At 34.8% G+C, this 12,683-nt stretch overlaps 1 protein-coding gene across 3 annotated transcripts in view; it reads left to right on the forward strand.

Annotated features, from left to right (window-relative positions):
- Window positions 1–975: 975 nt before the first annotated feature.
- Window positions 976–12,683, forward strand: part of LOC142334698 (uncharacterized) — a 32,892-nt gene continuing 21,184 nt past the window's right edge. Inside the window, exon 1 of one of the 3 annotated variants that reach the window (XM_075382937.1) lies at window positions 976–1,458. In XM_075382937.1, the coding sequence (XP_075239052.1) occupies window positions 1,067–1,458 (392 nt within the window). In that variant the 5' untranslated portion in view covers window positions 976–1,066. Of the gene's footprint in view, window positions 1,459–3,032; window positions 3,364–12,385; window positions 12,612–12,683 lie in introns of those variants that run through there. The other 2 variants (XM_075382938.1, XM_075382939.1) reach the window with 2 other exon arrangements.

Consider the following 12,683-nt stretch of genomic DNA (forward strand, 5'->3'; position numbering starts at 1 on the left):
ATTAAAGTGCTTAAAGACCTTCTACTTTTCAGTAACATCTTGGAAGGAAGGTACAATGTCGACTTTTCGAAAGAATTCAACATCACCAACAGCGGTAGAAGGAGACGTGTTGTGCTTCCAGACACTAGATTTGAAATACAGAGGCAAAATTTTTGGTATAGGACTGGATTCAGAATAAACGTCGTGCAAAGAGCTCTTGATTTCTTTAACCCGGAGAATCTGAAGAACAAACTTATTGAACACATGTGGAGTTATTTTAATAGACATTGGACTGAAAACAATCCCTGTACTTGGATTTTTATTTGTTTATGTACAAACTGTCGTGCCAATCCTAGATTGTAAACGCGGGGTGTGATTCCCCAGTGGCATATCCACGAATTCATAATAATAATAATAATAATAAAGTGATATTCGATAACCCGTACCACCATGTCAAACATAGGCATTGAAGTGCACGATATCCTTATTCTATTAGCTTTCCTCTACAGCAAATACGACGTAGAATTTAACCTATATCCTAATACGTGCCTGTCCAGACTTCAAATCTTCGCCAAACAAAGTAACTCTCACATCAGTCTGCAAATAATTTCTCAAAACTCTTTTCTGAATACAAAAAGTGCTCCTGGAGGTTATACTGCAAATGCGGAAGCTGCAATGTAGTTAACAAACTTATAATATGGACCATCATGAGGAATAACATCCGTGGGCAAACGAGCGCAGAAGCCTAAACTATTACTACTAATAATTTGCATTTCGGAGATGCAAAATTATCTAACCCTGGGCTTTGGGAATGTTTCCGAAAATATTACTGTTGCTTAGATGGTGCAATCTTTTTAAAATCAGTATTAAAAGGACTTGATTATTATGATGTGTAACTGTGAGAATGTTCACATCAGACTACTGTTCACGTGAGATATTGTTGTGCACATGTTCGTCACTTTCTCAGAGCGCAGTGAGATTATATCGGTAATATGCTTCTTTATTTTCGCGGTCGTTTGCTGTTTCAGATAATTTAATGTTTTATACTCAATATCAAATTTCTAATCACAATTAGTTAGTTACTAAAATGGACCACAATCAACCTCACAATATCAGATCGCAAAATGGTGCTAAATCTCAAACCTTGCCCATCCTATACGGGGAACAAACTTCACAATCAGAGCCATGTTCCCCTGTTGATCGGAATACCCCAGACTCAGAATCTTTATCACATGTCTTGCCATTTTCTTCACCAGTCAGTCCATCAAAGAGACCCGAAAAATCAACGTCCGAATCTAAAAAGTCTCATTGGTTCAAACTTCCCTTGGGGTCGAGCTCCAAGAAAAAGAAAAAGGCAAAGAAAAACACAAATATCAATGAGGCCAATAAGAAACCGTACATGCCCTTCGCGATAATAGATCGGAGCAGAAGGCAACAGTCTGTAATGGAAGAAGATATAACCCTCAAAACACTGCCCAGGTATTCTTATCAGCTTGCGGTGAATGGTTTTTACCAAGATAGAACATACTTGAAATTTGTTTCTGGACGCCTTTTTTGTATGTCTTTTCGCTAATTTTTCATATATCGGCTACCACTGTCGTATATGGCATGACCCCTGAATTGCGAATTGTGTTGTTTTATTGCACCAGTTCCCCCATGAGGGCTTTAACTTATACCCAATGAGCTTAAGGGGCTTGATGTACTTTAATCAATTGTTTAATTGCTCTTGAACGAAATTCATAGCAATTGTAAACGTGTTGGTCTTTTTTAAGCAAATTTTTTGCTTGGCCGTTTTCGCGCTTTTCTTCTAGAACATTCTTTGACTTCCCAAATGACTTTTTCACGCTTTCGGTCTTCATTTTTGAGTGATCTCTATTGCTCTCACTCCGAAGTAAAGCTTGTTGCTAAAATAAAAACTATTGCAGAATAGCAACTAACAGGGACTGATAGCCGAGTGGGCAGTGCTTCTGGTTATGGAGATTGGAAAAAGTTGGGGCCTTTGAAAGCGTTTTTTTTTGTTTCTTATCCACTATTATATCACATTACCATAGAAAGTTTGGTCTTGCTATCTCCCAAAATGGTCAAATTTGGAAAGATTTTTGAAGACAAAAAAAGTCATCAGTTCGCTTTTTAGGGCTTTGCTCCAATTCGCTTCCTGGCGATTAAGTACGCAGACGATATTGAAAAAGGGCATCAGAATATTAACGGGATAAGCCTATAAAGCCAGTTTGTATGTCCTTACGTTCTTTCTATTTATTATTTTTTTATTCATTTCCTGTTCTAATGGTAATTGGTATACGTATTAATCCATTTATCCTCCGACCAAGAGTAACTACTAATATCAATCAAAACGGTATTTCAGTTTAGTTTCAGAAATCTACTCTTCTATCCATATTTGAGTTCCAATTGGGGTAATGCGCATTAATCGAGGCTAGTTTTTGGCCTTTATTTTGATATGGTAGTGCATTTATTTAGATGGAAAATTTTTTGCATATGTTGAGTTCAAATTGAAAGCTTTTCTGTGCCTTCTAAGTCTTCTATTTTGATGCCTTTTGTATTGCGATTCCATCTATATATTCAGGTAGAATGCAAGGAGATAAAATATTCACTGTGTTCTGTTCTCAGTAAGTATATTAGTAAAAGGAGGTCATAGATTATGTTGACTGTGGAATGAAATGGGTTTTTTTGGGAAGTTCCTGTATAACCAAGGGCATCATTTTCACCGGGTACCTCTCACCCAAAGCTTTAAAAAGAGAATTTAAAACGGAAGTTTATATATAATGTCTGTAAGAAGAGACTAATTCGGGAAATTGATTACAACCAAGTTCAGCATTTTAACCGGTAGCTTGCTTAGACAGTTGTCTGCAGTCTTTGAAAATAAAAATTTTTAACCTTAGAAAAGCTACGCTAGCGTTGTGTGTGCTACCTCAGTGTGATTTTTCCCGTTTTATACATGCTAGCGAGCAAAACAAAGTGAACGTCCTTGTCTGTGTATGCGTGCGTGTGTTGTAAAAGGGGATAGCGGTGCTGTGTTATTTACGCGTGCTGTGAATAATATATGCGTATATTGTTCTAATACGCGTGGCTGTGCCTGTTTTTCAGTTGCAACTACTGTTGTGCAACAAATTGAAATAGGGCAGCCTTCAGTTTATTTTGCTGCTTGATTGCTTGTTTTATCAAGCGTCCCTTGGAAGTCTTTATTTCATTGTACGTTGTTATGTCTCTGAAAGAGAGTTCGTTTTGTGAGCGAGATTACGATGAGAATTCGCGTTCCTCGTCTGTCTCAATTATGCGCAGGAAATGCGAGAGAGCTCGGCCAACTTCGCTTCCATTTGTTAATGCCACATTTTTCAACAGAGGAGTTGAGTCGCGCGTCTCTTTCAGGTAGGTAATTTTTCTTTAAAGGAAATTTTACGTACCCTAGTCGAAACAGAATCGTTATCTTGTAGGAAGTTGGCAAAAAATAGTCATTTTGTGGAAATTTGGTCAAAAAATAGTTATATTGTAGGAATCTGGGAGAAATTTACGTCAGATGATGCATCACATTCCTTCAAGACAACCCTCTCTTTCTGACTGGAGTAATTCCAGAATGCCCAATACACAAGGCTCAATACCCAATTTACTTTGATTTTTAAGATGTCCAATGGTAAGAGTACAAATCAGCATTTGATGCTAGAAGCACGTGTTATCAAAATTACTCGATTGATTGGTCTCATATTCTTTTGTGATAGTTCAATCATTCCAAGTCCCTCGGGCAGCTGAAACCCTAAATATATTACCGGTAAGCGCGGTGATGTGTTCGTGTATAATGTTCCGACGCCACTCATCCACATTTATAGCTAAAATTATCTACCAAATCAAGCACATAAAGTTAAAACGTGAAGATTATAAAGATTAGATCATGCTTTGTAATTTAAATTTTGATGCATTTTCTTTTTAGGAAATAATATCTATATTAGAAAAGTAAATGCGAAAAGAAACATGGAAATTTGGACCAAGGAGAACTCCATTTTCTTTGAAGTAATGATAATGGTAAATTTATCCAAACAGATCATTTTATCTTAACCATAATCATAATTTATCATCGAGAACAATTTCGCAGAACACTTGCGACAAAAAATAGAAAGGACAAAAATGGGACTTTTCGGGAATCTAATTTTACAATTATGGTGTTAAAGTCACGTAACTTTATACTAAAACTAGGAATTGCAATTTAAATTCAACAACGAGGCTCGGTAACGTGCTTTTGCACATAATATTCCGACCCAGCTAATCCAAAATCTTGACATAATTGGCTACCAAATGAGGAAGAGATAGGAAGCTTTCAAAAACATACATAATTGAATGAAATAATGCCAATTTAGAGGGCCGATGATACTTGTTGATAATGTGACTGCTAGAGAAGACGCTCATAAAAATCAAATAACAAACATAGATACGACCAAAACTCACTGTCTATGTCTAAAAAACAATAATAACAAAATCAAACTAGCATCAGATAAAAACCTAAGCAAAACAAATCATCCTATACTTCTTTAGAAATGATCTGGGACTTGTCCTCAATGCGACTAATAACGGGTCGACAAAAAAGAGCAAAAGGGACGAAGTTCAGAAATGCGTTTATTTTTGAAAGCAGTTAATTCAGAAAGAGACCGCTGTCATGTTCCGCAATTAATGTTCCGACACCGCTTATCCACATTTCTGGATTGAATATCTACCAAATCAAGCAGGTAAAGTTGAAAAGTCAGAATAATAAAGATAAAATTATGCTTGGTAATTTGATGTATTTCCATATTAGGAGACATATACCAGTGAGGTTAATACCAGTCAGGTTATTTTTTCTCTCACGTGAATGAAAACTGAGTGACAAATTTAACATTTTGTTGAAAATAAAGAGAAAAAACAGCGATTCGGTCAAGCAGAAACCTAATTTTTGTCAACAACAATATTGCTATTCTGAATTCAACTTGAATCAATTTTTGCAACCGAACCACCTTGGTTATCTCCAATGTAATTCATTTGGATCTTGCGTTTTCAATTGAAATTTATTAAGTGCAATATGAAGTTAAGTATTTTGCGGAACTCCAGCGACGGAAAAGAAAAGGAAAAAAGTGGACATTTCACGAGTTCCAATTTTTTATGACAATTATGGCGTCAAAGTCACGTTACCTTATATTAAAACTAAGTGTAATTTAAACTAAATGACCCTTTCTTTTAATTCAGCAATCCAGTACTGGAAACAGGGTTTATTAATTGCAACTAGTTAAAAAAAAGGAAATAACAATTCGATGAAATAACAACAAATGAAGGCAAGATTTAACTTAAGTTTCCAAAAGTAAACAGGGTCTTAGTCAGTTATCTCGGCTGAAATTGATATAACTTGATTTGATATTACCGAGAACAGGTAACAAGAAAACAACAAAAAACAGTTACGGAAAAAAACTCCGAGTTCACTTTTTAAAAATCAGTATCAAGTCAGTTTTGTCAAAAACTAAAACCACTGACTGGGTTCACTTAATTTGACTAGACTGAAGCCGGGAACTATCATTCATAAATAATATACAAGTAAGGAAAAACATAGGTGCGAAATTTAAAAATTAAATATTTTCGAAGATGAACGATTTCGAAGTCAAAATAAGCATAAGTTATTGACCTCAACACTATTTGTTCATTGATGCCTACTTAGAAAGTCATCGTCCTTTCTATAATGAAATTTGATGACAATTACACAAAAAGGGGCAAATCTATTGACTCCAACGAAAAAAAAACGGTTTCAAAGCCAGAAAAATCAAGCCTTTTCTGAAATTATTATTTTACTGTGATTGTATACCTGTCACTGTTAATATTTACCTAAACCGAAAATCAACAGGTGGAGGAGCAATGATGCAATTATTTGAAAATTGCGTTATACTAAGCGAGAAAGATAGTCCATTTGAAGAAAGCATTTTATCAGACATTTCAATTCATGGGCATACATACGCCTTTCTGACTCTATACAACAAACCACGTTCAAATAAACAACTGTTTCTTGACCAATTAGACCAATTCCTTGAGCGAAACGCTTCTCATTCAACTCCTATGATCATATGTGGAGATACTAACATCGATGTTCTCAAAAATAATGCACTTATCAAAAACTATCTCAATATAATAACGGCTAATGGTTTTAATTGTTTCGCTGATGAACCCACCAGAGAGACAGAAAACACCTCCACCTGCCTGGATCATTTTATTTTCCAAAATATAAATCTGACGCGTTCTTTCGTATTGAAAGAAGAGAATATCTCTGATCATTACCCGGTATTAATAGAATGGGATTCATGTCAACTCGAAAAGCCCGAGATCTCATTTCGTGACACGTCCTTCTTAAAAAACAAATCATTACATGATGAATTTCTTCAAAGACTGGGCAAAAGCCTTAGTGCTTGTAATGAAAAACTTTTCACCGAAGAGGAGCCTGGCTCTGCTTTCAATATATTCAAAAACATCTTCGAAAATACTTTAAATCTTTTTGCACCTATCAAGAGCTTTAACAAGCCAGCATGTAAAACTCCAAAATGGTTTACCAACACCCTTAAAAATCTGAGAGCAAAAAGAAATCGCGCGCACCTGAAATGGAAACAAAATCCGCACAACGAAGAATACCTAAAAAAATTTAGAAAATTACGTGACAACTTTGAACTAGCTGTTAAAAAAATCTAAAAAGAAGTTTTACTGGGATAAATTCAAGGCATGTATTGGAGACTCAAGACAAACCTACAAACTTTTAAATGATTTACGAGGTTCAAGTAACGACGCTCAAACTGTCCCTGCTCTCACATCGTGTTTGCAGAGGCAGTCGGAGCCTACCGCTGAGGATATAGCAGATAAGTTTAACCATTACTATACACAGATCGCCAAAGACATTAAAGCTGCCCTGCCTGAAACCGCTCTACCAGTCTTACTTTGTGTGGAAAAGTCGATGTTTCTATATGAAGTGTCAAATGCTGAAGTTAAACTCATTATTGATCAGCTTGATAACAAATCATCTTCTGGTGATGATAATGTCAACAACTTAATCGTAAAAGCATCTGCGCCTGTGGTGATTCCTTACCTAACGCATCTGATAAACAAATCGTTCTCACATGGAATCTTCCCATGAGAACTAACAAAAGCCAAAATCCTCCCATTCCATAAAGATGGAGCAAAGACCGATGAATCAAACTATAGACCAATTTCACTTTTGTTAACCTGGAGCAAAATATATGAAAGAGCTATGTACAACAGAGTGTATCAGTAATTAGAAAAATTTTCACTCCTATATTCCAAACAATTCGGCTTCCGATCAAAACATAGTGCAATCGATGCAATTGTTGAATTGACCGAGCTTGCAAAACTACTTCATGGTAAAAATATTTATAGCTTTTTTCTTGACCTTAAGAAAGCTTTTGATACCCTTGATCATTCTATACTTCTTTATAAATTAGAAACCTACGGCATCCGTGGCATTTGTCTTAAATGGTTTCGCTCCTACCTAACAAATCGAAAACAGCGCGTTGAAGTTAATGGTGTTTCCTCTGGATGGCGAAACATATCCTGTGGTGTCTCCCAGGGCTCTATATTAGGGCCCCTCCTCTTCTTAGTTTATATCAACGACTTACCCCGCTCATGTCCATCAACCGAGGTGCTTCTTTTTGCCGACGATACAAACCTAACTGCTATTAACTGCCAAATAAACAACTTACAAAACGATCTTGCTAACCTCAATAATTGGCTGAATGCCAATAAACTTGTTCTTAATATGTCTAAAACAGTTCAAATGAACATTAACATTAACGCTTCCAGTTCGTTCTCACTTAATAACTGTGTAGTTCAGGTAAAACCTCTATGCAAGTATTTGGGCATTTACATTGATAATAAGCTCTCCTTCCAATCGCATATTGATTTTGTTAAAGTGAGACTCGGTAAACAAAGTGGTATTATATCGAAGCTACGACACTATGTACCTAGAGCTCAGTTAATTAACTACCATCGTACAAACGTTGTACCAACAGTTCAGTATGGCCTTTTAGTTTACGGTTGCTGTAGTTATAAATCATTAGAACCCTTATATATCCTTCAAAAGAAAATTCTGAAGTTCATTTACTTCCGCAAAAGACGCGAAAACTGTGATGATATATTTCAAAGCAATTGCTTATTAACAATATATGAACTACACGTCTATGAACTTCTCAAATTTGTTCTTAGATCGCTTAAACAACAACATTGCCCAACGTTTTAAAACGATTTAAGTTTTCAGAATCTAACCGAAATACACGCCGTGCATCAGCTGGATTATTAGCAGAACCATTCTGTAAAAGACAAATTGAACGATTTTCTGTTAGATATCGTGCAACCAAACTTTTCAACATGCTAAAAACCTGTGGCGTCATTCCACACAACATATTAGATCTGCCCTTTTCAAAACTTTCACATTTGTATCATAACTGGAAAGACATATATATACTACAAAACCATGAATTGATAAAACATATTTTTAATTTTTAGCTTCCCAATTTTTTCAATACCTTTCGCTGCATGCTACAGGACCTTCAATTTTGGGCCCTGATTCTAGCCTGAAAGTTTGACCCCTCTAGCTCTTCTAGTTTTCGAGATATCGCATTTTTTTCATTTTTTATCATTTTTTGAGAAAAATTTAAGGACTTAGAAAATTTTTGAAAAAAAAGCAGATTTTTTTCTCTCGTTAACAGCAGGCTATGCAGTGTGTTTATCAATCTATACATGTGGGCACTCTGCTTTCTGTCAACAAAAAATTTTTTTTTTTCGACCAATTTTGGCATAGCTGACCAATTTTAATTTTTTTTTTCATTTTCCTTTAATTGAGCAAATTGATATTGCATTAAGCCACCAGGGCAGAAGTCTTGTGGACTGTATTGTCCCGTTATCTGTCCTTTCCGGGTCTCATTTGATATTTAAATTTATATCTTTTTATTCATTTAATATATTATTTGAACCCAGATAAATAAATTCTTTCTTTCTTTCTTTACCTGTCATTGACGTGATTGATTGACAGGAAAAAAAAACAAATGGAGAAAAATCATAACCAAGAATTGTTGACCGAAAAAGCTATAGAAGGTGACTTATGACTCCTTAGCGCAATTGTCCTCGCATTAATCAGTTTTAGTGACAGACTTCAATCGCAACCAAAAGTACAGGGAGCAGCTGAAATTGATCAAAGTTTTATAAGTATCTGTTAGTCGTAAAAAATTATTCAAAGAAAAAGTTATCTAGGTTCACTGACGCCTTCGGTAAGACGTAAGCCGTCAGCGATACTGTTCTTTGAAGAAAGTAATTCAGAAAAAAAAACAAATACGAGTAAAACTTAATTTTCACAAATATTTTATGAAAACAGAGTCAAAGCCACAAAAATCATTTGATGTCCATTGATTGAAAAAATAGCATCTCTGCACCTGTGCAACACAAGTATCAGCTTTAAAAACTTTGTTAGAAAATCAAGAAACAGATGCATATGTGGACACAGCGGTCAAATTACCACATGTGGAACAAACTATGTCCTCTCTCCACTTTGAAAGCAGTTGTATGCTTTGAAACAATTCATCCTTTTGTTCACTTTACCATTCGAGTGGTACAACAATCTTTGTATCGTTGTGACCTTGTTGTCAAAAAATTATCTAAAATATGGTCGAAAACTACGTTAAAAGAACAATTTTATGGTGAAACGGCGGATTTTGTGCCAGAATTGTATACCTGGATACCTCCTCGAGAAAGGGCAAAACTTAGAAAGTCCGTTTTATTCAGAATTCTAGGCTGGATGGGATTTCTAATGAGACGCCCATGTCTTTCTGCGTAGAAATATATCGATCGCCCAAAATGGAACAAAACCATTTGTGCGAATAGTTCCTACCTCACTAAGTTGGGTCGGAACAATAAATTACATCGATTATATATAATTATGCCAAATAATCTATTTTTATTTCTAAATACAGTGTTTACTAGCCGCACAGCGATAGCTGGGGCTATAATTGGCCTTCTATTGGTTTTTTTTACAATTCAAAGAATTTGAATTGTATTGGGGCGCTGTCTTTTTACGACTCGAAGAGGAGTATTGGAGAAGTCCTTTTTAAAATCAATTTTATTGGAGTAATTTTTGAAGCGGGAAATCAAACGCGTGAAAAAATTTGGAGTGATTTTGGTGCTGAACAAAAGTGAAGAGCGCAGCGAAAATGAAATAATTTGGAGGTTTTTGATCAGTTTTGCTGATTTTTAGACGAATTTTTTTTGCCTGTATTTTTTTTTAATACTTTAAGTGGGATTTGAATAGAAGCTTGTTACTTAAAGAATATTCAGATGCCAATTGGCTAAAGTTTTCTAGTATGAACAATTTTTTTAGGAAAATTGACAGAAAAATCGAGAAATTTTCAATCATTTTTCTTAACTTTTTTGCATTTGTTCTTTTAATCTTAGACAAGTTTCTTAGCCTATTATGACTTGCACATTGATCTGCGAACTTTTCATTGCTCTAATTGCAAAGAAACTTTATTCGGCTTTATGTTTCCTTGTACTATAAAAAAAACTCAAGTTAAAAAACTTCTAGTTTTTTTTGTTCAATTTGTTTTTGAATGCCGTTTCTATTCTGCTTCAAATTTTTAATGGCATATGTGGAGATTCAGTGCATATGTAGTCATAAGTATGGGCAATTTTCTCCTTCGAGTCGTTTCCGGAATTCTTCCGGTTATAATTTTTTTGAGATCTGTTCACACATTTTCATGATTTTTGAAGTCAAATTGGAGTAGTGATTTTTGTCACGCCGAAACAGGAAATGGAGCGAAAAAGCGAGTGGTTTTGGGATGTGAAATTTTTTCGCTCTAGTTTTAATGTAGAGTGAGAAAACGGCGTTTGAACAAAATTTTGCTTTCTCGTCAGTAGTTTTTTGGTTCAAATGCGGCAATTTAACTTTGATTTTTTACTGTTTTTCGATTTTTTGGATCGGATTTTCTCTAAATGGTTTTCCCAATCCATTCATAGTTCATTATAGGCCTAGTTTTTTGTTTCAAACAAATTTCCATTTCTCGCTAGTGGTTTTTCGTCCACATGTGGCATTTTGGTATTTATTTTCTGTTTTTTTTTTTAAATTTTTTTGGTCTGATTTTTTAGAAAGTATTTTCCGAATTCACTCATAGCCCGTTCTAGGTCTAGTTTTTTGTTTAGTCAATGAAAATTTTTTGAATTGTACGTCAGGACTTGTCCTGCTATATTTTTTTATTTCGTCGTCGCGATTTTTGTTACGACCATATGACGTCACAACCACTTCAAATCTGCTTTTTGTTCAATCGTTCATGGAATTTCATCTGAAGTGCGTGCGTGACGTCATTTTTCCCTTTTAGTGGAACGAGTTTTTTATTTCATTCGCGTGAATAAATTTTGGTCACACTTGACTTACCTCACTCTTCAAAAATGACTTCCTCTCTTTGAAATTTGCTTTTATTTACTTTAATTCAAAGAGATAAGGTCAAATGGGTGTGTGTCACTCTAAATGAAGGTTATTAGAGAGCAGCTAATAGAGGCAGCAAAAACTTATAGAGATTTTTAATCAAAATATAACATATCAGCCTTCAATGAAGCGACGAATTTTCTTATCTACGAAGCTATTGCGGCTATTTTCTGGCAATCTGCAAGCTATGTTTTAAATCTTGGATATATTTTGGATGTCTTCATGGCTGGTTCATGGTGTCAGTCTGTGGAACTATGTTTAAAAAAGTGCTCTAATCTCCGTTCTTTTTCGTTTCTTGGCAGTTTATTTTCTTCGTCTAATTTACTGGTTTCTTGTTCTGTAGTTGCGATTTACGTCTTAATTTCGTTAATGAACCACCCCTCTACTTATATTTTTTGAAAATTAATTTTACTTGTATTAGTTCTTTTTATAAATCGATAATTCACGCTGTTGTTGAAATCTCTTACCGTGCTTTGAAAAAAAAACAATTTTTTAGTATCATGATGTTGCTATTATTACAATAGGGCCAGCATAGAAAGCCAAATGTTTGTTAGATCTAAAAATGTGCTAAGGTTGTCTCACTTGTTTGACCTTGCAGTTGACTCCACAATGTCGGCTATAGATAGCTAGTTTTGCGTACCAAAATTTAATGTTTGATTGATACTTTCAGTTTGATGTTGGCCTTAATCCTGCAAATGGCGTTTGATAAAATACAATGCAAACTAGGCTATCAAAATTAAGACTGACTTGACTTTGACGTGTTTAAATAAAGTTCTATGCAATTAGTTTCATTTAAAAGAATGCTCATTTGTTTGAATGTATGTCTCGACTTTGTTTGATATTTGAACATCTCATTTCATCAAAAGATGGTTGGCGTAGAGTAGATAACTTTTGATCTCTATTATAGCAAGTTTTATAGGTTAATAGAACATCAAGTTTACTGTGTGGTATTAAACTTGTGTGACTTCAGTTAAATATGTGCGCAATGTTGCATATATTACTTAATAGCCTGAAGCTTGGTTGCAAAATTGCGTTGCTCCGTTGGTTTTTGCTATACTGTGAATTGCTGTTTAATTTTGCTTTACTACCCTGGACATTTTTTGAACATACCTGTTAATTGAATGTGGATGGAATGCTCAAAGTTAGTATTTGATTTTTTGAGAGAAATAATTAATTTTTTTAATGAAAAATTTCTCGCTCAACGTTTTTCTCA

The sequence above is a fragment of the Convolutriloba macropyga genome, chromosome 2, assembly GCF_964194025.1.
Source record: "Convolutriloba macropyga chromosome 2, txConMacr16.3, whole genome shotgun sequence".
NCBI lineage: Eukaryota > Metazoa > Xenacoelomorpha > Acoela > Convolutidae > Convolutriloba > Convolutriloba macropyga.